Below are 24076 nucleotides of genomic sequence, written 5' to 3'. Positions count from 1 at the left end.
ACTGGTGGCCTGTCCAGGGTGGACCCCGCCTCTCACCCATAGACAGCTGGAGATAGGCAGCAACACCCCTCATCACCCCGACTGTTTGTTTATGAGAGGTGAGACAGAGGGTAAAAGAGTGAGACAGACGGACAGAGAGCAAGGCAGAGGGACATAATGTGAGACAAAAGGATTGAGAGTGAGACAGATGGTAAAAGATTGAGACAGATGGACAGAGAGTGATACAGAGGGACAGTGTGAGTCAGAGGGACAGAGAGTGATACAGAGGGACAGAGTGTGATACAGAGGGACAGACAGCGAGACAGAGGGACAGAATGTGAGACAAAGGACAAAGAGTGAGACAAAAGGACAGAGTGTGAGTCAGAGGGACAGAGAGTGATACAAGGACAGAGAGCAAGGCAGAGGGACATAATGTGAGACAAAAGGACTGAGAGTGAGACAGATGGACAGAGAGTGAGATAGAGGGACGGAGTGAGACAGAGAGACAGAGAGTGAGACAGAGGGACAGTGTGTAAGACAAGGGGAAATAATGTCATACAAAAGGACAGAGTGTGAGACAAATGGACAGAGTGTGAGTCAGAGGGACAGAGAGTGAGACAGGGAGGGAAAACTGTGAGACAGACAGACAGAGAGCGATACAGAGGGACAGAGAGCAAGACAGAAGGACATAATGTGAGACAAAAGAACAGAGTGTGAGACAGATGGACAGTGTGAGACAGAGGGACAGAGAGTGAGACAGAGGGACAGAGTGTGATACAGAGGGACAGAGAATGAGGCAGAGAGACAGTGTGATACAGAGGGAGAGAGAGTGCAACAGAGGGACAGAATGTGAGACAGAGGGACAGAATGTGAGACAAAGGACAAAGAGTGAGACAAAAGGACAGAGTGTGAGTCAGAGGGACAGAGAGTGAGACAGAGGGAAAAAACTGTGAGACAGACGTACAGGGAGTGATACAGAGGGACAGAGAGCAAGACAGATGGACATAATGTGATAAAAAAGGACAGGTGTAAGACAGATGCACAGTGTGAGACAGAGGGACAGAGAGTGAGACAGAGGGACAGAGAGCAAGACAGAAGGACATAATGTGAGACAAAAGAACAGAGTGTGAGACAGATGGACAGTGTGAGACAGAGGGACAGAGAGTGAGACAGAGGGACAGAGTGTGATACAGAGGGACAGAGAATGAGGCAGAGAGACAGTGTGATACAGAGGGAGAGAGAGTGCAACAGAGGGACAGAATGTGAGACAGAGGGACAGAATGTGAGACAAAGGACAAAGAGTGAGACAAAAGGACAGAGTGTGAGTCAGAGGGACAGAGAGTGAGACAGAGGGAAAAAACTGTGAGACAGACGTACAGGGAGTGATACAGAGGGACAGAGAGCAAGACAGATGGACATAATGTGATAAAAAAGGACAGGTGTAAGACAGATGCACAGTGTGAGACAGAGGGACAGAGAGTGAGACAGATGGACAGAGAGTGAGATAGAGGGACAGGGTGAGACAAAGGGACAGAGAGTGAGACAAGGGGAAATAATCTCATACAAAAGGACAGCGTGTGAGACAGAGGGACAGAGAGTGAGACAAAATGACAGAGTGTGAGACAGAGGGACAGAGTGTGAGAGAAAGGACAGAGTGTGAGACAGAGGGACAGAGAGTGAGACAAAAGGACAGAGGGTGAGACAGAGGGACAGTGTGAGACAGAGGGAGAGACAGAGGGACAGTGTGAGACGGAGGGACAGAGGGTGAGACAGAGGGACAGTGTGAGACAGAGGGACAGGGAGTGAGACAGAGGAACAGGGATGCAGGAGGGGCGGCGGCATGTCAGCCTGATCACAGATCGATCTGCAGCTGCTGTCTGGCTGAAACCCCGCCAGTTTGTTTTGTAAGCTCTGCACACAGGTGGAAGAAGAGGAAGAGGAGGGAAAAGAGGAGGGAGAGGAAGGAAAAGAGGAAGAGGAGGAGGCCTTTTACTTTAACAGTGAGTGAGCTTTATTAATCGAAGTTAGCTTTCGATTCGACGCTGCAGTAAAGGGCTGTTCCGCTGTTTTTAATGACCGCCTTCTTTAAATCACCATTAAACTAGAATATTTATACACTTAAATAGAATATTCATTCATAATCCTGGGAATAAAACAGTAATAAATCAATTATGCTGGTAGAGCATCCATTATAATAATATAAAATGTATCTGCCCTTTTTGAGCTTCATTTTTAGTGATAATTTGCAGTAACACCGCCCTGATCTCATCAACTGTGGACAAGTTTCAATGAACAACAGTTCCTGTTGTGTATTTTTGTAAATTATTTCTACATTAATGCGTTTTAAAAATGATATGCTTTGATCTGGGTTGATTAACAGTTCAAAAGAAAACATTTAATAGAACAAAAAAATAAAATGAAACATTGTGAGTTCTGACTACATACTACACACATACAAAGGTGTTTAACCGTCAACAGTTCTTTAAAAATTATTATTTGGCTAACAGGAGCGCTGTAGTACACCGAGCTTATTATTATTATTGTTGTGTTTGGAAATTTGCTTTATTGGCCGAAAAGTGCGGACTAGCCCTTTAACAGCGAGAACGAGTCGGAAGCTAACTTCAGCTACTTTAGCCGATAGCTGCCACTGCTAGCTGTAGCCGAGCGCTGTGATGCAGCAGATAACCAAGCTAACACTGACCCCAAAAGGTCTGCTTTTATAAAGTGGGGCACTTTGGACTGGTCTACTTGCTGGTAAGCTGTTTTAAAGCCTTTTATTGGAGCTCCGCTGGAAGGTGTCACCGCTCTGTTCGGCTGGTTTCTGAAGCTTTATCTGTTTTAATGGGAAGGAGTTAGCTTAAATTAGCAACAGCAGCAACGCTGCTTGGTTAAAACCTGTATTTTTGGTTCCGTCAGTAACCTCATTGTCAACAAACTGGTGCCGTCGGAGCTCTTAACAGAACCCGGACAGGCTGCTAAGGTTACTGGGCTTAGGGTCAGGTCTGTACTGGGAACCAGTCTGCTGTGGAGCTGTCAGATTGGTGCAACTGTTGGTAATAATAGCAGCAGAAACCGAGGTTCTGGACTCTGTTCAGCCGGTTCTGGACTCAGCCGGTCCGTTGGGCTCCTAACAGACCCAGGCTGAGGTTGCAGATGAGTTTCTGTCAGTCACTGTGTTTTTGTCTAATCTGTAATGGATTATCAGCCTGTTCTCATGTGGCTGTAAATCTGCATTCATGCAAAATAAGCGCAGCATGTCGCCACTAAAAATGCGTAAAATGGGAATGTGAGTGAAGCGAATGATTTTTAGTTGTAAACCAGACTGGGAGCTCTGACCCAGCCCTGTCACAGCTCTTACATAACCAGCTGCTGCCAGCATTTTCCTCTCTGCCTTTCAGCACAGAGCAGGAAGCCGCAGCCGGGAAAATAGTCCCATCATTAGGCCCTGTTCACCAGAGCTCAGATGGATTCAGGTCTGGACTTTGACTAGGCCATTTGAACCCATGAATCTGCTGCAATCTAAGCAAGGACCCTGAAGAACTGAGGATCCGGAGGACTTGAAGAAATGAGCCCTGATCCACTGAGGCGCTGGTTTTAGGCTTCTTCTCCTGCTGGGAGGGGAACCACCAACAGCTGCCACCAAATTTAGGCTCATCTATCTTCCCATCAACCCCCAATCAATCCACTTTATTTATACAGCACATTTAACAACAGTAAAAGTTTCCAATGTGCTGTACATAACAAATAGTAAACAACAATATATAAACACAATACAACAATAAATAATCTAAAAAGGACACAGAGGACCACACAAACTACACAGTGTTAAATGTGTAAAAGAATAAAAGTGTTTCTTTAGACGAGAATTAAAACACTCCACCGTAGAGGCAGTCCGTATATGGAAAATGGCCAACTACAGAAAAGGCTGTGTCCCTTCTGGTTTTAAGCCCCGTCCTAGGCACTATTAACTGAAGATGGCCCTCAGACCTCAGATCACGTGCTGGAGAATAAATCTGGAGGAGATCAGGGATGTATTGAGGAGTCATCCCATTCAGGGCTCTAAACACAAACAATAAAAGCTTAAAATCAGTTCTAAAACAAACAGGGAGCCAAAAGAAAGACGCAAGAACTGGTGTAATGTGTTAATGTTTTTAGGCTGACAGGAAAGGGGGATTTGAACCGTACTAAAGGCCAAATTATGCTTCTCATACATAGCCTCTGCAACCGTAAAATCTGTCTCTTTGCACCTCAAAAAAAATCCTGACTACGCGTCCGACGGTCGCAAACCTGTGCAGACCTCAAGCGAAAGTGTGCAGCTGTGATTGGTCCTCCTTTCCGGCTGTCTGTGTGGTCGTCCTTCTGGATTCGGTGCTGGGACGCGCCATTTTTTAAAAACCGAGGAACAACTATGATGGACAAGCATGTTAATCGAGGATGTTCGCTTCATTAACAGAACCTGTTCCTCTTCCATGTCTAGCAACTTTAGATCCATCACTGTGACCGTGATATCTTGCAGATGCACCATTGTTGTGGTGCAACAATGGTGCCAAAGTTCTCGTGATCATCCGCCGAAGTTCTTGTGAGTTCTCGAATAGACTCCCCCTTGCATTTTGGTGGGAAACTGCTGTGCGTCCCTAGAAATTCCAGTCCGACGGTGCAGAAGCATACCAGCAAAACTGGTTTAGCAACCAGACCCAAGCGGCATTTGATGTGTGCGGATGCAGAAATCTAACCTGCCTTTAAGGCGTCCGTACATGGGTCGTGTGCGCTAACCTCTGCTCCACCAAAACGCGCCCAAAGGACATAATTTTAAGGCTGGTTTTCGTGTTCTTCCTGCAAGCAGCCAGATCCTCTTGAACTAAATTAGAGCGTCTTTGTCTTTCAGCTGTTGATGGATTTTTTCTTAGGATTTCATTGATTGATCTAAAAGTGAGCAGCAAACCCTTCCAAGCTTTCTTTAGGTTCTTCCAGGTCCTGGAGGTCTCTCTTGGGAGCCTTGCTGCTTTTTTTAAGAGTTTCAGTCCAGCAGAGGTGAAAGAACAGCAACCAGAACCATGTTTACCATTCTGAAGAGGAGCAGACACATTTTAGTCCATTTTAAACCATGTTTGATTTTTCACTGGATTCTACTGGTCTATCAGACACAGCTTATCTGCTGCAGACGCTCCAACCTTTGGATTCAACACTTTCAGCCTCCTCATATTTGTAGAGACACTTTCCTCACCATGCTGAGGAAGACTGACCTTCCTCCTGGGGGGATTCATCTGAGGAGATTTAGAAACTAATACTTTATTCCTGCTCGAATCCTCTGCAGTAAACGCTCAGCTTTATACTGCTTCCAGGTGTAGATGTTCTCCTCTCCTGGCAAAGACACCAGACCTGGTTAAGATCGATCAGGACAGGAGTTACAGCCCACTGTGTGGTTTTCTAAGGTGGTCCTAATCTGAAGGATTCAGTCCTTAGAGCCGATTTAGGCTGAAAATGTTAGCACCCATCAGAAGTTCGGTTGATGGTCACCAGACCCTCAAAGTTCCAAGCTGTAAACTGGATCCAGGTGGTCCTTCTGGACCTGAAGGTGATGGATTTCACTGATCGGACCTTGGCTCCGCTTGAATGGGAATCCTCACCATCACACTGTTCAAGCAGGGCGAGTATTTCCTGTTAGGAGCCTGAAGGTTAAAACCTACTGGATCGGGGAGGCGCTGCAGTGAGGTCAGCCTGTGGCGTCAGATTTCCTAAACCCAGAAATAAATCCATTTTAATCAAGGCGGAAAACACGGTTAGGAATAATAATTTTTTATCTAAATGTACCTTTTAAATGTATGTATAACAGTTGTTGGCGATTCCAGCTAATAGTTTATGGGCTTAAATATGACGTGACTCATAATTCTGTTACTCTCAGTCACTCTTCTAAATAGGAAAGGAGGCTATTTTCTTCCATTAATGTTGAAAAAAACACGTTTCGAAAATTTAATAAAAAAAGATACAATCTAGAATTGAAAATTTGTATCTATGCTTCTTTTTCTATCTCTGCTTCTGTCTCCTTGAACCCCAGTCGGCCTCAGCAGATGGCCGCTCACACTGAGCCTGGTTCTGCTGGAGGTTTTTTTCTGTTAAAACTGAGTTTTTCCTCTCCACTGTCGTTACAAGCATGAGTCGATGCAACCAACTGGTTTTCCTTAGATAGAAAACCTTTAATCAATCTGACCGTATGATCTTATTGAACTGTAAAGTGCCTTCTGATGATGTGTGTTGTGAACTGGCGCTATAGAAATAAACTGAATTCAATTCATTTGAATTTCAATTAAAAAGATTTGGAGAATTATTGTTTTATTGGATTTTATTTGAATATTTTGCAGATCTATCTTTCATATAAAAAAAAAAGTTCAGATTAAAATTTCCCAGACCTTATTTATTTTTAAAATCTTTTTTTATTTTTCGTTTTTACGGCACTAGTAGCTAATTTTTCTGACAGTAGGAGGGTATGAGAGACGGGGAAAGACATGCGGCAAAGGATCACTGGCCGGATTCGAACCCGGGTCGGCCGCATCGAGGACTAAGGCCTCTGTATATGGGTTGTGCGAGCTAACCACTGCGCCACCTGCAAACCCCAGGTTTTATACACTTTTACATTTTTCTTTCCAGATTGAGTATTAGGAGTTGCATTGTTTACAGATTGCTTCTTGCTGGTCACTTTCTCTTCACTTTAAGCTCAATAAAAACATTCTCACTAACCTCCTGCAGACTAATAGAAATGCATCTTCAATTCAGTTTATTTCTATATCACCAATTCACATCTCAGGTCACTTTATTCACCCAGATCATTCAATCAGATTGGTTCAAAGTTTTCTAAGGAAAACCAGCTGATTGCTACGACTCATTGACTCTTCAGAAATCCCTCACCCTAAGCATGGTGTCATCTTCTTCACCCTGAAGGATATCCCGCCTCCAGAAGTAAACAGGAAGCGATCCGTAAAACATCATTAGAAAAGAATGAAAACAGAAATTTGAAAAGAAAAATGTTTAGGAATAAAGTCTGAGAAAGTAAAGCTGCTAAAGGTCTGTGAGGAAATAAGAGAGCAGTAAAACACAATGAAAAGCTCAACGGGTTGCATCATAGAAAAAAAGATCACAATGTTATTGAATTGAAAAGTAACCAAAAGTGTTTTTGTTATTGTCTGATGCAGAATTCAGTCAGAGTTCCTGTTTGGATGGAAAGCTGCTGTAGTACAGATCAGGAACTAAACAGAACTAAATTAGTTCATTTTTAGGTGTATTTTCTACTGGTGCTCTATCTGCAGTAGAATAGACACTCTAAAGGACGTTTCTAAACGAGTTATTATCTGCATTAACTGAGGAAGATTGTTTATCTTCATTTGTTTTAGATAAAAGCATCTAATGCATGATCCTCACCACAGTAATGCTTCCTCAGTAATACTGCTGATTGCAGGGCTTCATCAACTCTCTGAAATACCAGGAAGATGGAGATAAAGTGTAAGAAATCGAACATGATTGATGTTTCAGTGGGATAATGATCGGAACGCTGAAGCAGAAACCTTTTAACCTGAAGCCCCCAGTAATCATGGCGATAGCTCTAAATGTTTGGAGGGTTTATTCCGCTATGAAAGGTTGTGTTCCTGGGATCGAACGCACGGTCTGGTTCTAACCGACCTCTGCCCTTTGATCAGAAGTAAAAACATTTGTTCTAACGCTGGCTGTGAACCAGTGGAAAACGGAGCAAACTCCATGTTTTCTCTGAGCTCAGAGTTTAGGAATGAAACGGGAGCAGAAAGGAAAACCTTGAAATGTTCTGTGTCTGCTTCCAGGACTGATGGCTCCAGAGTGACACGCCATGACGCTGATGATCCCCCCAGTTAAACTCAAATGGCTGGAGCACCTGAACAGCTCGTGGATCACGGAGGACAGCGAGTCCATCGCCACGCGGGACGGGGTGTCGCTGCTCTACTCCAAGCTGCTGGCCAACAAAGAGGTGGTGCTGCTCCCCCAGCAGGTGCTGTGCCTGAAGGGCCCCCAGCTGCCGGACTTTGAGCGGGACTCCCTCTCCAGCGATGAGCAGGAGCACTACCTGGACGCCCTGCTCAGCAGCCAGCTGGCCTTGGCCAAGATGGTCTGCTCTGACTCTCCGTTCGCCGCCGCGCTGCGGAAACGCGTGCTGGTGCTGCAGCGCATCTTCTACGCTCTCTCCAACAAGTACCACGACAAAGGCAAGGTGAAGCAGCAGCAGCACTCCCCAGAGAGCACCTCGGGTTCGGCTGACCTGCACTCTGTCAGCGAGCGCCCGCGCTCCAGCACCGATGCCCTCATCGAGATGGGCGTCCGCACGGGCCTCAGCCTGCTGTTCGCGCTGCTGCGCCAGAGCTGGATGATGCCACCTCCCCCAGGCGGCGGAGCCAGCATCAATCTTTGTAATGATGTGATCCATACGGCCATCGACGTGGTCAGCTCGCTGCCGCCGCTGTCTCTGGCCAACGAGAGCAAGATCCCTCCCATGGGTCTGGACTGCCTGGCCCAGGTCACCACCTTCCTGAAGGGCGTGACCATGCCCAACTCCGGGGCGGACATCTTAGGCCGCCGCCTGGCCTCGGAGCTGCTGCTGGGCCTGGCGTCCCAGAGGGGTTCCCTGCGATACCTGCTGGACTGGATAGAGATGGCGCTGGCCGCGTCGGCTGTGGTGAGCAGCATGGAGGAGGGCGCGCTGCTGCAGAGCCAGGAGGGCCTGATGGGATACGACTGCTTCATGAACATCCTGATGCAGATGAGGCGCTCCCTGGTAAGTTCATGAACTCCATGCTCCGACGGCCTGAAGGAGGAGATTCGGTTAACTTGGTGCTGAGAAAAGGATCAGGAGATTTAGAAATCTAGAAATAAGTCAACATATCTTCAATTAAGTGTATTTACCCTTAATTCGAGTAGGTAAATAAGATGATTTGCCAATGGAATGAGGATTTTTACACTTAAAATAAGGTAATCAGATAATATACACTTGCTATAAGACTGTTAAATTGTGTTTTTCTTATTTTAAATGTAAATTGTCTTGTTCCATTGGCAAAGTGTTTCACTTATCTCCTCAATTCAAGAAGAAATGCACTTATTTTAGGAAAAAAATGACTCATCTAGATTTCCTTTTTTTTTCCAGTGAGTTGACTTAAAACCTGGAAAATTAGACAACATTTAGCAGAAACTAGTGATGAATAAATAAACGAATCGGGAATAAAACCAAAGTACATTCAGAACTAGGGCTGTGAATCTTTGGGATTCCCACGATTCGATTTAGAATCAATTCTTGGGGTCACAATTAGATTTTTTTCAGATTCTTTTAAATCCAAACGATTAGATTCAGAAACGATTAATTTTCGATTCAAGATGATTCTCAGGATCTATTCCAGTCTGCTGGTATGAAAGAAGAGTACATTTATAAAGACTTTAGAATTGTAAATATTTTATTTACCTATTGCAATAATGTAAACTCAAAAAGGTAAATCCAAGACAACGAATTGTTAAACTTGTACAAATACAACACTATGTCTTTGGGTGATTTCTTCCGAGATGAGAATGGGGATTTGAAGAACTGAAATACTTAACTCTGCAGTTGCAATCTCTGCAAATCACATGAGTCATGTCAAGCCCTTTCTTACCCGGGCCGGGTTGAAGGTAAAATCCAAAGTGTTTCCAAATGGTTGCTTTTAAAGACCGCAGAGGCAGTTGAATTTCTCTTTCATCGTCCTCCATACTTTAGCTGCAACAAACACAGTAGCTAACACAACACTACACAGCACTCTGCAGCCTGCTAGGCTAATGCTGCCTGTGCGTAGCTCATGCTGCTCATTGGTTTCGCCAAACACTACGGTGCCTGATAAGGCACATCCGCACCCAAAAAAAAATAAGTTTTAAAGAAAATGAGAATTGTTCTGAATCTTTAAATGTTAGAGCTCAAATCGATTTATTCTTCACACCTACTCGGAGCACAGAAGGAATCAGTTTAAAGTCGGTTTCTCCATCAGGAGTTTGAAGGCACACCGTGTAACTTGTGGCCACTGGGGGGTCTAGCTCCCCTAGTGGCCACAAGCGCCGCAGCACTGTCGCAAAAGTCAACAAACGGTCAGCTGGCCCCCCTCCCTCGTCTTTATCATCATCTTTATTTGTAGAGTGTTTTAAAACAGCTGCAGCTGAAAACAAAGCGCTGAACAAATTATAAAATAAGGCAATTATTTGAATTTAAATGAACAAGGTCACAAAAACTAAGGCCTGCCAGTGTTAAAACCCAGTGAATAAAAGTCAGTCTTGAGCCGTGTTGTAAAATTCATCAGGGAAGGAGCCTCCCTAATGTGCAGCGGGAGGTTATTCCATAAACGAGGAGCAGCAATAGAGAAGGGTCTGAGCTTCCTCTGACACTTCGGTAGCTGCAGGAGCTGCTGTTCTGCTGACATGAGGGACCGTCTTTTGATTGGAGATAACGCTAGGCATCGAGATTCAGCTTGGAGGGAGTGAGAACCGCCGGGGCTGGCCAGACCGCACCAATCAGCAAGGAGCTCCAGTGAACAGCCGCTGGGTCTGACGGGGCGTGTCGGTTAGTTTTGTTTGTAGCCTGCTAGCTTTCTCTGCAAGTATTTTGCCTCTACTAAACATATGAAATAATAGCAAAGATCTATAACTGTATACTAGGAGCAAAGTGGTACCTTACCAGTTAAATAATAAAGCTGAGAAAATAGAATCGGTTTTACGTCCGGCTTCTTCTTTCAGCCTGCGCCAACAAACAAACTCTTCCAAAATTGACTGTTTTTCCTCGATCCCTTTCCTCCTCAGAAGGTTTAAACTTTATCCTTGCCTCAGCCATGACAGTAGCTGAAATAATAGAGCTAAAGCCTTAGCTCCATCACTATATAAGAGCCTGTGGCCGTAACAGGATATCTTCTTCCAGGTCACATGACCTGTAGGGAAGGAACGGTTTTTGAAAACTGTCTCGGTTCGATTCGCGTGTGTTGCGTTCGGTTCATGCGCTGCTCCTTTTTTTAATAGGCGAAGCATGTACACTCCAGAGCAGAAGGTGGCGGTAATGAGACCAAAGCCAACCACCAGTAGTAAACAAGAAGAAGAAGAAGCGAAGCAGCATAGCCGGGTGTAGCAGAAAAAAATCAGTTGTTGTGGAGAATTGTGTGGGTATGGCGAGTGGGAAAGAACAGGAGTTGGAAGACGCGCCAGCAGCACTTTATAGGTCTGCTGTATGGGACCGCTTTGCATTTAGAGTGACCTACGATGACGGCGGAAAGAAAGATGCGGATAAAAGTGCAACAGTGTGCAAGCATTGTGCAACACGTGTTGTTTATGCTAACAGCATCACGACCATAATAGATTTTCTTAACAATCAACATATACCAAACCGAAAACCGTGACCCCGAAACCGTGAACCGAACTGTGGATTTTGTGAACCGTTCCACCCCTAATGACTTGGCCAACGATGGTCCATCTTCTCCCGATTTACATTGTCGGTATTTGAAGAGCAGAGCCCCCTCATCATTTATAGTGTCGAGCGCTGTATATTGGCCTGAAGAATCCTTTAAAATAACTCTTTTGGTCACAGAGTTCGCAGTGTGCCTTCAATGACAGTCTGAGTGAGGAACGGGTATATTTGAGGCTCCAATCCGGAGTTCAACGATCCACACAGATCCAAACTGAGATGAGCTGCAACAGAAACGGGAATTTAGAGTTGAGACATGAGGGTGAAGGCGTCCGAACTGAGATGTGATGGTTCTTCAGCACCGGGTCCTTTCCCGCCCTGGAGGGAAGCGGGTCTGAATCTGTGTGTGGTTTCCATGGTGATGGGTGGGCTCTCTGTTTCAGGGCTCCACAGGAGATCGCAGCCAGTGGAGGGAACCCACGAGGACCCCCGATGGCCTCTGCTCCTTATACGAAGCGGCGCTCTGCCTGTTCGAGGAGGTAAGAGGTCCAACAGCTCCTCCAGAGCTTCCTCTCTAAATGCTGTTCTCTCTGCTACATCGGCAGCCAACAATCTCTGACTTCTTCCAGAAAGATGGAGGCCATAGGCTTAGTTTTTTTTTTTTTATAATTAACAGTATCTACAGGTGAGGCAGTCAGAATTTCCCTGTTTGCTTTATTCCCTTAATGAAGGAAAGCAATTAAAACAACTTTTTATTTTGATCCAATATAAGAAGCTGTTTGATCTGAAATGGTTTGGGGGGATGAAAAGCCGCCACAGAGGGTTCCTTCTCTCTGATGGCCTGGTGGTGAGGGCATTGTGCTTGGAAAAAAGTTCTCACTGCCACTCTGGGTCCCTGAATTAAATTCAATTATTTCTTTCTTTGTTTCTTTATTTATTATCAGTATTATCTCAGTCCCACCTGTCTGTTTTTTTTTTTTTTTTCTTTGTGCTCCAGGTGTGTCGGATGGCATCAGACTACTCTCGCACCTGCGTCAGCCCTGACAGCATCCAGACGGGCGAGGCTCCGGTGGTCTCAGAGACCTGCGAGGTGTATGTATGGGGCAGCAACAGCAGCCACCAGCTGGTGGAGGGAACGCAGGAGAAGATCCTGCAGCCCAAGCTGGCTGCCAGCTTCGCCGATGCTCAGACGGTACGTGGAGGAGGTGCTCCAGGGTTTAACCATCGGGTCAGACTCTGGTGGATGGATCTGGATGATGATGATGATTGGCGGCGAGGCTTTTGTTTCAGGACTGTAAAACTCACCCAGAGGAAGTCTTTCTCTCTCCTTTATGTCCTTCCTCCCTCCCTTCCTTATTCCCTCATTTCCTCACTTCCTTAAATGATTGACATATGTGTGTGTTCCACATGGAAATGAGACGCGTAATCATTTCGTCTACAGCTTTCTATCTGTGCAGCTTTTACGGGTGTACCAATATGGTGTCTGGCTCCAGGGGTGTGTTCACAATGAGCATCAGTTCACTCCGCCACGCTGCAGGAGGCTAACGCTCATTTCTGTCCAATCAGCACATGTCTCTACATGCTAATGTCTGCTTAGCTCTCCAGCTGCAGCTGTCACTCATCCGCCATGTTTATCTGTCCAGGTTGTTGTCATTTTATCTAGGGCTGCTAAAATAATGACATTTTCTTCCTGGCTTCCTTCTTTGTGACCTTTTTGCCTTTAGTCCTCTTTCCCTTCCTTCCTTCTATCCTCCTCTCTTCTTTTCCTTCGTTTCATCCTTCCTCCATCCTTTTCCTTATTATCAACCCATCTTTCTTCATTCCTAAACCAGGTTTGAGTTTGGAAACCTTGGATGTGCCTGTATTGTTTCTTAGTGTCTTAGTTTTATACGTTTCTAACATTAAAACGTTTTCCCTGCTTTGATCTGAGTGGATGATGCTGAAGCCGTTGTCAGACGCCTCTGAGTGCAGCTCTGTTGTGATGCTGCGGCGTCTAACCTGGTTTTCTGCTGCCGTTTTCCTCAGATCGAGGCGGGTCAGTACTGCACGTTTGTGATTTCCTCCGACGGGTCCGTCCGAGCCTGCGGGAAAGGTAGCTACGGCCGCCTGGGCCTCGGAGACTCAAACAATCAGTCGACGCTCAAGAAGCTGACCTTTGAACCCCACCGAGCCATCAAGAAAGTGTCCTCGTCTAAGGGCTCGGACGGACACACCCTGGCCTTCACCACGGAGGGCGAGGTGTTCAGCTGGGGCGACGGCGACTACGGAAAACTGGGACATGGGAACAGCTCGACTCAGAAATATCCAAAACTCATCCAGGGGCCTCTGCAGGGGAAGGTAGGCTTCAACCCTCCATCTCAGGGCTTTCAGCTTATTTATTTATTTAAAAAGCTTTGTTTGAAACCAGTTTGGCTCATTTATGCTTCTGGAGACGTCTTGTTTTTTTTGTTTAATGTAAGGATGAGAACGGCTTCTGCTCTGGAAGCTTCTATCATATTTTAATTTGAACGTTTCTGTCCAGAAGAAGCAGATGGAGCTTTTTCTGTTTTTTTGCTTCATTCCTATTATGTGTGTTACCCCTGTGTGTGTGTGTGTGTCTCAGGTGGTAGTGTGTGTGTCTGCTGGCTACAGACACAGTGCTGCCGTCAGTGAGGATGGGGAGCTCTACACCTGGGGGGAGGGAGATTTTGGCAGGCTAGGTGAGTAGCTTAACATTGCTACGTTTCTATATGAACAATACAAAACAGTTTTTCATCAATTGTTTCTCTTTTACCACTTCCTACGGAGGAGGATTAGGGCCACTGAAAAAAATAAATAAAAGTTAACTGATTTTTAAATTTTCTTTCAGCTTAATATGGGAAAAAGTCAGAATTCTGACTTTCATCTCAGAATTCTGACTTTAACCTCAGAATTCTGAGAAAAAAGTCAGAATTCTGAGAAAAAAGTCAGAATTCTGAGATTAAAGTCAAAATTCTGAGAAAAAAAGTCAGAATTCTGAGATTAAAGTCAGAATTCTGAAATTAAATTCGGAATTCTGACTTTTTTAAGTGTCAGAATTCAGTCAGAATTCTGAAAAAAGTCAGAATTCTGAGATTAAAGTCGGAATTCTGAGATTAAAGTCGGAATTCTGAGATTAAAGTCGGCTTCTGACTTTTTTTTCCGAAGTGTCAGAATTCAGTCAGAATTCTGAGATTAAAGTCGGAATTCTGAGATTAAAGTCGGAATTCTGAGATTAAAGTCGGCTTCTGACTTTTTTTTCGAAGTGTCAGAATTCAGTCAGAATTCTGAGATTAAAGTCGGAATTCTGAGATTAAAGTCGGAATTCTGAGATTAAAGTCGGAATTCTGAGATTAAAGTCAGAATTCTGCGAAAAATGTCAGAATTCTGCGATACTTCCCATACTAAACTGAAATAAAAATTTTAAATCAGTAAACTTTTTTTTTTTTCCAGTGGCCCTAATCCTCTTCTGTAGCTTTCTGAGCTTAGCTTGCATCATTAATGATACCTTTCAGGCCAGTTTCCATTAAAAAACATTTCTGATCTGCTGCTGAACTAAACATCAGATGTGTTTCAAGGTCTAAACGAAAACCTGAAAGTTTCCTGGTTAAGAACAGATTTTGTTTAATTGGGAGAGAAGAACATCTCTGATGTTTTCTCACGCAGGCCACGGGGACAGCAACAGCCGCAACATCCCCACTCTGGTCAAAGACATCAGCAACGTTGGAGAGGTGTCCTGTGGAAGCTCCCACACCATCGCCCTGTCTAAAGATGGACGCACCGTTTGGTCCTTTGGAGGAGGCGACAATGGTGGGTTGATTCCTGATCAATGGAGAGCTCTCTGGAAAGGACCCAGTCTTCTGAAGGGTCTGTGGTGTCATGCATCACTGCTGTGTCCTCCTGCAGGAAAACTGGGACATGGAGATACCAACAGAGTCTACAAGCCCAAAGTGGTGGAGGCCCTGCAGGGGATGTTCATCAGGAAAGTTTGTGCAGGAAGTCAGTCGTCTCTGGCGCTCACCTCCACCGGACAGGTAGGACATCTAGGAAGCTCCTCCCACTGTCAGATCCTGGATCCTAGAAGAATAGGAGCAGTTTATTTTATGTAGGATTTTCTCATTATTTTTCTTTTTTTTTTTTTTTGCTGGCTTCAGAAGCTGAGCAGCTAATTAGCTTCAGAAGCTGAGCAGCTAATTAGCTTCAGAAGCTGAGCAGCTATTGGCTTCAGAAGCTGAGTGGCTAATTAGCTTCAGAAGCTGAGCAGCTAATTAGCTTCAGGATCTGAGCAGCTAATTAGCCTCAGAAGCTGAGCAGCTAATTAGCTTCAGGATCTGAGCAGCTAATTAGCCTCAGAAGCTGAGCAGCTATTGGCTTCAGAAGCTGAGCAGCTAATTAGCTTCAGAAGCTGAGCAGCTATTGGCTTCAGAAGCTGAGCAGCTAATTAGCTTCAGAAGCTGAGCAGCTAATTAGCTTCAGAAGCTGAGCAGCTAATTAGCTTCAGAAGCTCAGCAGCTATTGGCTGCAGAAGCTGAGCAGCTAATTAGCTTCAGAAGCTGAGCAGCTAATTAGCTTCAGAAGCTGAGCAGCTAATTAGCTTCAGAAGCTGAGCAGCTAATTAGCTTCAGAAACCGAGCAGCTAATTAGCTTCAGAAGCTGAGCAGCTAATTAGCTTCAGAAGCTGAGCAGCTATTGGCTTCAGAAGCTGAGCAGCTAACTAGCTTCAGAAGCTGAGCAGCTAATTAGCTTCAGAAGCTGAGCAACTAATTAGCTTCAGAAACCGAGCAGCTATTGGCTTCAGAAGCCGAGCAGCTATTGGCTACAGAAGCTGAGCAGCTAATTAGCCTCAGAAGCTGAGCAGCTATTGGCTTCAGAGGCTGAGCAGCTATTGGCTTCAGAAGCTGAGCAGCTATTGGCTTCAGAAGCTGAGCAGCTATTGGCTTCAGAGGCTGAGCAGCTAATTAGCTTCAGAAAACGAGCAGCTAATTAGCTTCAGAAAACGAGCAGCTAATTAGCTTCAGAAAACGAGAAGCTATTGGCTTCAGAAGCCGAGCAGCTATTGGCTACAGAAGCTGAGCAGCTAATTAGCCTCAGAAGCTGAGCAGCTATTGGCTTCAGAGGCTGAGCAGCTATTGGCTTCAGAAGCTGAGCAGCTATTGGCTTCAGAAGCTGAGCAGCTAATTAGCTTCAGAAGCTGAGCAGCTAATTAGCTTCAGAAGCTGAGCAGCTAATTAGCTTCAGAAGCTGAGCAGCTAATTAGCTTAAGAAGCTGAGCAGCTAATTAGCTTAAGAAGCTGAGCAGCTAATTAGCTTCAGAAGCTGAGCAGCTAATTAGCTTCAGAAGCTGAGCAGCTATTGGCTTCAGAAGCTGAGCAGCTATTGGCTTCAGAAGCTGAGCAGCTATTGGCTTCAGAGGCTGAGCAGCTATTGGCTTCAGAAGCTGAGCAGCTATTGGCTTCAGAAGCTGAGCAGCTATTGGCTTCAGAAGCTGAGCAGCTAATTAGCTTCAGAAGCTGAGCAGCTAATTAGCTTCAGAAGCTGAGCAGCTAATTAGCTTCAGAAGCTGAGCAGCTAATTAGCTTCAGAAGCTGAGCAGCTATTGGCTTCAGAAGCTGAGCAGCTATTGGCTTCAGAAGCTGAGCAGCTATTGGCTTCAGAAGCTGAGCAGCTAGTTAGCTTAAGAAGCTGAGCAGCTAATTAGCTGCAGAAGCTGAGCAGCTAATAGCTCATTTTCTGTCCCTAAACCTCTTGTTAGAAACTAGATTTTTGATCTGAGTTAAAGTGGGGAAAAAAGAAGTTTATATTTATGTCTGATTGGCTGAATTTGGTCTGTAATTCCAGGCAGGAAGGCTGTAGACCTTGTTCTTTCTAAGTTGCTCTGATCAGTTCCGCTTCCCGTGTCTCCAGGTCTACGCTTGGGGTTGCGGCGCCTGTCTGGGCTGCGGTTCGTCTGAAGCCACGTCCCTCAGGCCTAAAATGATAGAGGAGCTGGCTACGACCAGAGTGGTGGACATCTCCATCGGGGACAGCCACTGCCTGGCCCTCTCTCATGGTACCGCTCCTATCATTGCCTTTCTTTTCACCCAGTGGTGCTTTGTTACTGTTGACTCACTGTTCAGATGAGGATTTGCTGAGTGAGCAGGACTGTTGAAAGAAGGACGACGGAACAAAGGGCACACTGACATGAGCTTTATGTTACATTAGTTCTCTTCATTTCTTTGTCTTGTTTTTCCTTCTCGGGGTCTGATGTTGGGTCTATCTTCACCCAGACAACGAGGTCTATGCGTGGGGAAATAATTCCATGGGCCAGTGTGGCCAGGGCAACTCCACTGGCCCCATTACTAAACCCAAGAGGGTGGTCGGCCTGGACGGGGTGGCCATCCAGCAGATCTCTGCAGGGACGTCCCACAGCCTGGCCTGGACCGCTCTGCCCAGAGACAGGTGGGCCCTTTACAGCAGCAGGTGTCTGTATGGAATTATGCTTTCTTCTGCTGGTAGCCTTATTCCCCATGGTAGCCTTATTCCCCATGGTAGCCTTATTCCCCTATGGTAGCCTTATTCCCCTTGGTAGCCTTATTCCCCTTGGTAGCCTTATTCCCCATGGTAGCCTTATTCCCCTTGGTAGCCTTATTCCCCTTGGTAGCCTTATTCCCCTTGGTAGCCTTATTCCCCATGGTAGCCTTATTCCCCTTGGTAGCCTTATTCCCCTTGGTAGCCTTATTCCCCATGGTAGCCTTATTCCCCTATGGTAGCCTTATTCCCCTTGGTAGCCTTATTCCCCTTGGTAGCCTTATTCCCCATGGTAGCCTTATTCCCCTTGGTAGCCTTATTCCCCATGGTAGCCTTATTCCCCATGGTAGCCTCCTTATTCCCCTTGGTAGCCTTATTCCCCATGGTAGCCTTATTCCCCTTGGTAGCCTTATTCCCCATGGTAGCCTTATTCCCCATGGTAGCCTTATTCCCCATGGTAGCCTTATTCCCCTTGGTAGCCTTATTCCCCTTGGTAGCCTTATTCCCCTTGGTAGCCTTATTCCCCATGGTAGCCTTATTCCCCATGGTAGCCTTATTCCCCTTGGTAGCCTTATTCCCCATGGTAGCCTTATTCCCCATGGTAGCCTCCTTATTCCCCTTGGTAGCCTTATTCCCCATGGTAGCCTTATTCCCCTTGGTAGCCTTATTCCCCATGGTAGCCTTATTCCCCATGGTAGCCTCCTTATTCCCCATGGTAGCCTCCTTATTCCCCTTGGTAGCCTTATTCCCCTTGGTAGCCTTATTCCCCTTGGTAGCCTTATTCCCCTTGGTAGCCTTATTCCCCATGGTAGCCTTATTCCCCATGGTAGCCTTATTCCCCTTGGTAGCCTTATTCCCCATGGTAGCCTTATTCCCCTTGGTAGCCTTATTCCCCATGGTAGCCTTATTCCCCATGGTAGCCTTATTCCCCATGGTAGCCTCCTTATTCCCCATGGTAGCCTTATTCCCCTATGGTAGCCTTATTCCCCTATGGTAGCCTTATTCCCCTTGGTAGCCTTATTCCCCTTGGTAGCCTTATTCCCCATGGTAGCCTTATTCCCCTATGGTAGCCTTATTCCCCTATGGTAGCCTTATTCCCCTATGGTAGCCTTATTCCCCTTGGTAGCCTTATTCCCCTATGGTAGCCTTATTCCCCATGGTAGCCTTATTCCCCTTGGTAGCCTTATTCCCCATGGTAGCCTTATTCCCCATGGTAGCCTTATTCCCCATGGTAGCCTCCTTATTTACCATGGTAGCCTTATTCCCCTTGGTAGCCTTATTCCCCATGGTAGCCTTATTCCCCATGGTAGCCTTATTCCCCATGGTAGCCTCCTTATTCCCCATGGTAGCCTCCTTATTCCCCTTGGTAGCCTTATTCCCCTTGGTAGCCTTATTCCCCTTGGTAGCCTTATTCCCCATGGTAGCCTTATTCCCCATGGTAGCCTTATTCCCCATGGTAGCCTTATTCCCCATGGTAGCCTCCTTATTCCCCATGGTAGCCTCCTTATTCCCCATGGTAGCCTTATTCCCCATGGTAGCCTTATTCCCCATGGTAGCCTCCTTATTCCCCATGGTAGCCTCCTTATTCCCCATGGTAGCCTCCTTATTCCCCATGGTAGCCTCCTTATTCCCCTTGGTAGTCTTATTCCCCATGGTAGCCTTATTCCCCATGGTAGCCTTATTCCCCATGGTAGCCTTATTCCCCATGGTAGCCGTGTTTTTTGTTTATTAAAATCTTTTATAGTTTTTATGAAGCTCAGAGAGAATCAGTGTTAATCTTAATCGGTTTTCTGGTACCCTGGGATTCTACCTTTGGTAAAGTCTGTTGTTTTTTGAAATGTTTTGATCCTGTTTATCAGAGTCTATCTTGTTTCCTAAACCTCAAAGCAGACGTGTTTAAGTTTGGCACCGTATCTCTCCTGCTGTCTAAAGGCTGGTTTATACTCAGAAACCAGGTCGTCTGCGTGTGTCGCAGTTAACGCAGATATGCGTTCCACCTGGATCCCCGCTCTTTTTCGCCCTCATGTCCCTCCGTTGTCGCACAAACTTGTCCCCACTTCCTCACTGCAGACCACGCTTCAATATTGGGCATAAATCAAAAATATCTGCAACAAGCTCACTGTGACACACTGCTGCGGGAGGATAACCAGCCCTAAGCACTTAAGGCCTGGTTATCCTCCCGCAGCAGTGTGTCGCAGTGAGCTTGTTGCAGATATTTTTGATATATGCCCAATATTGAAGCGTGGTCTCTGCTTTGTTGTTCCACGCCACAACACAAGAGGTACAACCACAAACTAGCTGTGGGTCTAAATATGGCCGAGGCGGTAAGTTTGTGTGACAATGGAGGGACATGAGGAGCGGTGATCCAGGTGGAAAAAGGGTCCCAGCGGTCTCGCAAACCTCGCTCTTCTAGCTGGTCCATCTTCACGAGTCGTTTTCCGTAATTGCGGTCATACAAACAAAACAAGCTGGTAAGGTACCCAACAGGAAATACGCATAGCGTAGAGCGGATGTAGATTTGACCATATCAGGCCTCTTTTCTGCTGCACTTTCTGTGGTCACCTACAATTTTGGAGAGGTGTAACTGCGACACATGCAGACGACCTGATTTCTGAGTATAAATCAGCCTTAAGAGACACCAGCTCATCGATTCATGAATAGACCCTCAGTCCAAGTCACTAAAGTCCATGTTGGAGCAGAGAATAAACTCAGTTAAGAAGAAGCTTTTATTAGATGAAAGCGTAGAGTTCGAAGATCACTAAGTTCAGTTAAACGTAGGGATTTCTTTCCTTCCTTTGGTTTCATGGTAGGAAATTATCTTTTAATCTTAAATGTCTGGGCAGGTTGATAATTTAGCTTCTAATTAAAGTGTGATGCACTGAAATACTGTATGGGCATCTCAAGTGTTTTTTATCTCATTTGAGCAGATTTATTTGATTTGATTGAACTTTCTTCTTCTCCATAAAACTTTGAATCAGCAGGATGCCGCCGATCGTCCCTGGTTCTCTGAGGGACCTCCACCAATTAGATGGCATCATAGATCTTTGTTCCTGATGTTCTCAGATCTTCTGAGTGATTGATTGATTGATTCTACAGGCAGGTGGTGGCCTGGCATCGGCCGTACTGCGTGGACCTGGAGGAAAGCACCTTCTCTCATCTGCGCTCCTTCTTGGAACGGTACTGTGACGGCATCAACAGCGAGGTTCCCCCGCTGCCCTTTCCCTCGTCCAGGTGAGGGCGCTCACACATGAGGCATTAGTTCAGGCGCTGCAAGGCAGATGCAGATTAAATGTTTCTACGTGTTCACAGGGAGCATCATAACTTCCTCAAACTGTGCCTCCGGCTTTTATCCAATCACCTGGCTCTGGCTCTGGCTGGGGGCGTGGCCACGAGCATCTTGGGTCGGCAGGCCAGGCCACTGAGGAACCTTCTCTTTAGGCTGATGGACGCCTCGGTGCCGGATGAGATCCAGGAGGTACGCTGTGGCGAAGAGGCGATCAGAACCGGTCCATTGTTCTGGTTCTGAGTCATCATGTACCGTCTCAGAACCAGGCTTGGAATCTGGTTCTTGAACTGACAGCAAATCCAGAACCAAAAACAGGATGACTTTATGATGAGGACCGTCCAGTCCTGATCTGATGAATCTAGATCTTTAAATGGAGCCAAGCTCTGACCGCGTGTTTCTCCCACCAGGCCGTCATCGAGACGCTGTCTGTGGGGGCCACCATGCTGCTGCCCCCGCTGAGAGAGAGGATGGAGCTGCTTCACTCCCTGCTGCCTCAGGGCCCCGACAGATGGGAGAGTCTCTCTAAAGGACAGGTACGACCGTCTCCTCTGCTGCATCCACAACCGACCCACCATCCGGTTCCTGAGCTGCTGCTGTTTCCACAGAAATCAATGAGAACTGCTCTGCTGATGAACGGAGCAGATTGTCTGAAATGTCTGCTTTTAGATTTTAGATTGACATCATCATGAAGACACTAAACAAAGTTTCAAAGTAGAAAAAACACCCCACTGTGCTTTATTTAAAAAACTTGAATTAGACACCGCAGAAATCCTCCAAGTACTCTGACCATGATGGTGGTCAAGACAAAGCCTGTGTTTGGGAATCGCTCTGAGCAACACAGCCCTAACTTCGAAGGCTTTCTTCTGGCTGTCATTCAGAGTAGGAATACCTTCATAGGAGAGAGCCGAAAGTAGACGACGTAGAAAGCGAAACTGCTCTCAACGTGACGGGATGTGACTTCAGGTATACTGACCCTGGAGGCAACCAGGTCCATGCCACAACCTTTAAAGGGGGGCAGTGGGTGCCTCCCATTGATATTAGGGGAAATCTAAACAAGCTCTGCTGCTGTTTTTATAGCGTGACTTGATGTCTTCCCATCAGGTGTGCTGGTGAAGATTCTCAGTCATCCAGGTCATAGTCATTCCAAAAAAAAGTTTAAAAAAAACAATCCACTGGTGTTTGGTTCTAAGTTTGAAACTTTTTCATTTTAAAGTTCATTGAAAAAGCTTCCTGGATGGGAAGCGAAATGTCTTCACACAGGTAAATTGATTGATTGATTGGCTTTATTAATCTCACAGATAGGGCTGGGTAAAAAAATAGATTTTGAATCGATTCCTTTACATTTTTGCAAAATCGATGTCTAGGGAATGAGATTGATTAGTTATATAGTGACGTGCGTGACGTTCACATTCAAATGAGCAGGAAAGATGCTCTCAAGATGACTTCAAGCCAGACAGCTGCAAATATAGCTAATAGATTGATTGAAGACATTAACAAATGGAGGCTGACCAGCAAACACCCTGTAGTTTTTACAGACAACGCTGCTAATATGCTTTGTGCATTGGAGATAATGCAGCTCATGCATGTCTGCTGTGTCACGTCTGCTTGCTCGAGTGAGGCTTCACTTTTTCACTTTTCACAAACAAGTTTGCACTTTTGAGACAGTTTTGTTCACATCTCAAGTTTAAACTGTCCGATTTACAAGTTTGCACTTGTGTTTAATATGACAAGAAAAAATAAAATACACGAGTATTTTGAAACACAGTTGAACCACTTTCATTATTGTAAAAACAGATTGAATAGAAATTAATCGATTTAGAACTCTATGAATCAAAATCAAATTGATTCAGGACTTTGGCCAAAATACCAGGCCCCACTCACAGATGAGAAATTTACTCGTCACAATAGCTCAAAAAGGAGGTAAAATGTTTTTTGCAGCCATTACGCTCACTGAATTTCAGCATGTTGCCTCATTTCAGGGAGATCTTGATCACTTTCAGTAGTGAAACTGCTGAAAGTGATCAAAGTGGCTGTGCTGAAATGAGCTGAATCCTGGAGGAGGAAGTATATCAAATATCAAAGTATGGCGGACGGCTAGTCTGAAAAAATGCAAACAGTCATCATGAGAATTGATTCATTAGTTTTTTTATTAATTGAACTTTATTGATCTGACATTAGAGACATTTACTTCTGCATTTAACCCATCCCCTTGGGAGAGCAGTGGGCTGCCATCGTGCGGCGCCCGGGAAGCAGTGTGGGGTTAAGGGTCTTGCTCAGAGTGGTGCTCTGTGGCAGTGTGTTTCAAACTCACAACCTTAGGATTCCAAGCTCTATGCCATAGCCACTAGGCCGCCACACCCCCAGATCAGTCCTGATCTGGACATTTCTTCATGCTGTGTTGATGTTTTCATCGTTATTTAACCAGAACCGCGGCTGAAATCCCTCAGTCACATTTCTAAAGAAGCAGTTTTTTCTTCAGAGGATGCAGCTGGACATCATCCTGACCAGCCTCCAGGACCACACCCACGTAGCCTCGCTGCTCGGCTACAGCTCCCCGGCAGATGGTCCTGATGCTCTGTCCTCCGGCCCCACCTTCGCAGGGTACCCCGAGCCCAGCTACGGCACCACGGGGGCCCCCCCAGACACCCACCTGGCAGAGATCCTGATGAAGACGCTGCTCAGGAACCTGGGCTTTTACACCGTGAGTGGATTCTCAGTGATTGATTACTGATGAGACTTTTTCCTGGAACTAGATGAGGCAGATGGAGTCAGAACATAGAAGCAGTCGGCTCTAATCCACCTGTTGCCTGATTTCCTGGCAGAGCAGCAGCCTTTCCTGCTTGTTTTAGCTGATGGATAATTCACTAGATAAGTCTTTTTTTCTTAAAATA

General features: G+C 45.8%; 1 protein-coding gene across 1 annotated transcript in view; it reads left to right on the top strand.

Moving 5' to 3' along the window:
* Nucleotides 1-2616: 2616 nt before the first annotated feature.
* The window catches only part of herc1 (HECT and RLD domain containing E3 ubiquitin protein ligase family member 1), an 85264-nt gene continuing 63804 nt past the window's right edge, over nt 2617-24076 (top strand). The window contains exons 1-14 of the mRNA XM_038306861.1: nt 2617-2733; nt 7806-8770; nt 11839-11934; nt 12393-12587; nt 13421-13732; nt 13998-14094; nt 15059-15202; nt 15299-15426; nt 17297-17441; nt 17659-17830; nt 20996-21130; nt 21209-21374; nt 21593-21718; nt 23665-23886. Coding sequence (XP_038162789.1) covers nt 7832-8770; nt 11839-11934; nt 12393-12587; nt 13421-13732; nt 13998-14094; nt 15059-15202; nt 15299-15426; nt 17297-17441; nt 17659-17830; nt 20996-21130; nt 21209-21374; nt 21593-21718; nt 23665-23886 — 2877 coding nt within the window. The 5' untranslated portion in view covers nt 2617-2733; nt 7806-7831. The remainder of the gene's footprint in view (nt 2734-7805; nt 8771-11838; nt 11935-12392; nt 12588-13420; nt 13733-13997; nt 14095-15058; nt 15203-15298; nt 15427-17296; nt 17442-17658; nt 17831-20995; nt 21131-21208; nt 21375-21592; nt 21719-23664; nt 23887-24076) is intronic.

This window comes from Cyprinodon tularosa, unplaced genomic scaffold (genome assembly GCF_016077235.1).
Source record: "Cyprinodon tularosa strain WSP-4 unplaced genomic scaffold, ASM1607723v1 ctg595, whole genome shotgun sequence".
Lineage (NCBI taxonomy): Eukaryota > Metazoa > Chordata > Actinopteri > Cyprinodontiformes > Cyprinodontidae > Cyprinodon > Cyprinodon tularosa.
The sequence above is the reverse complement of the archived record's forward strand: the minus strand, read 5'-3'. Positions and strand labels throughout refer to the sequence as shown.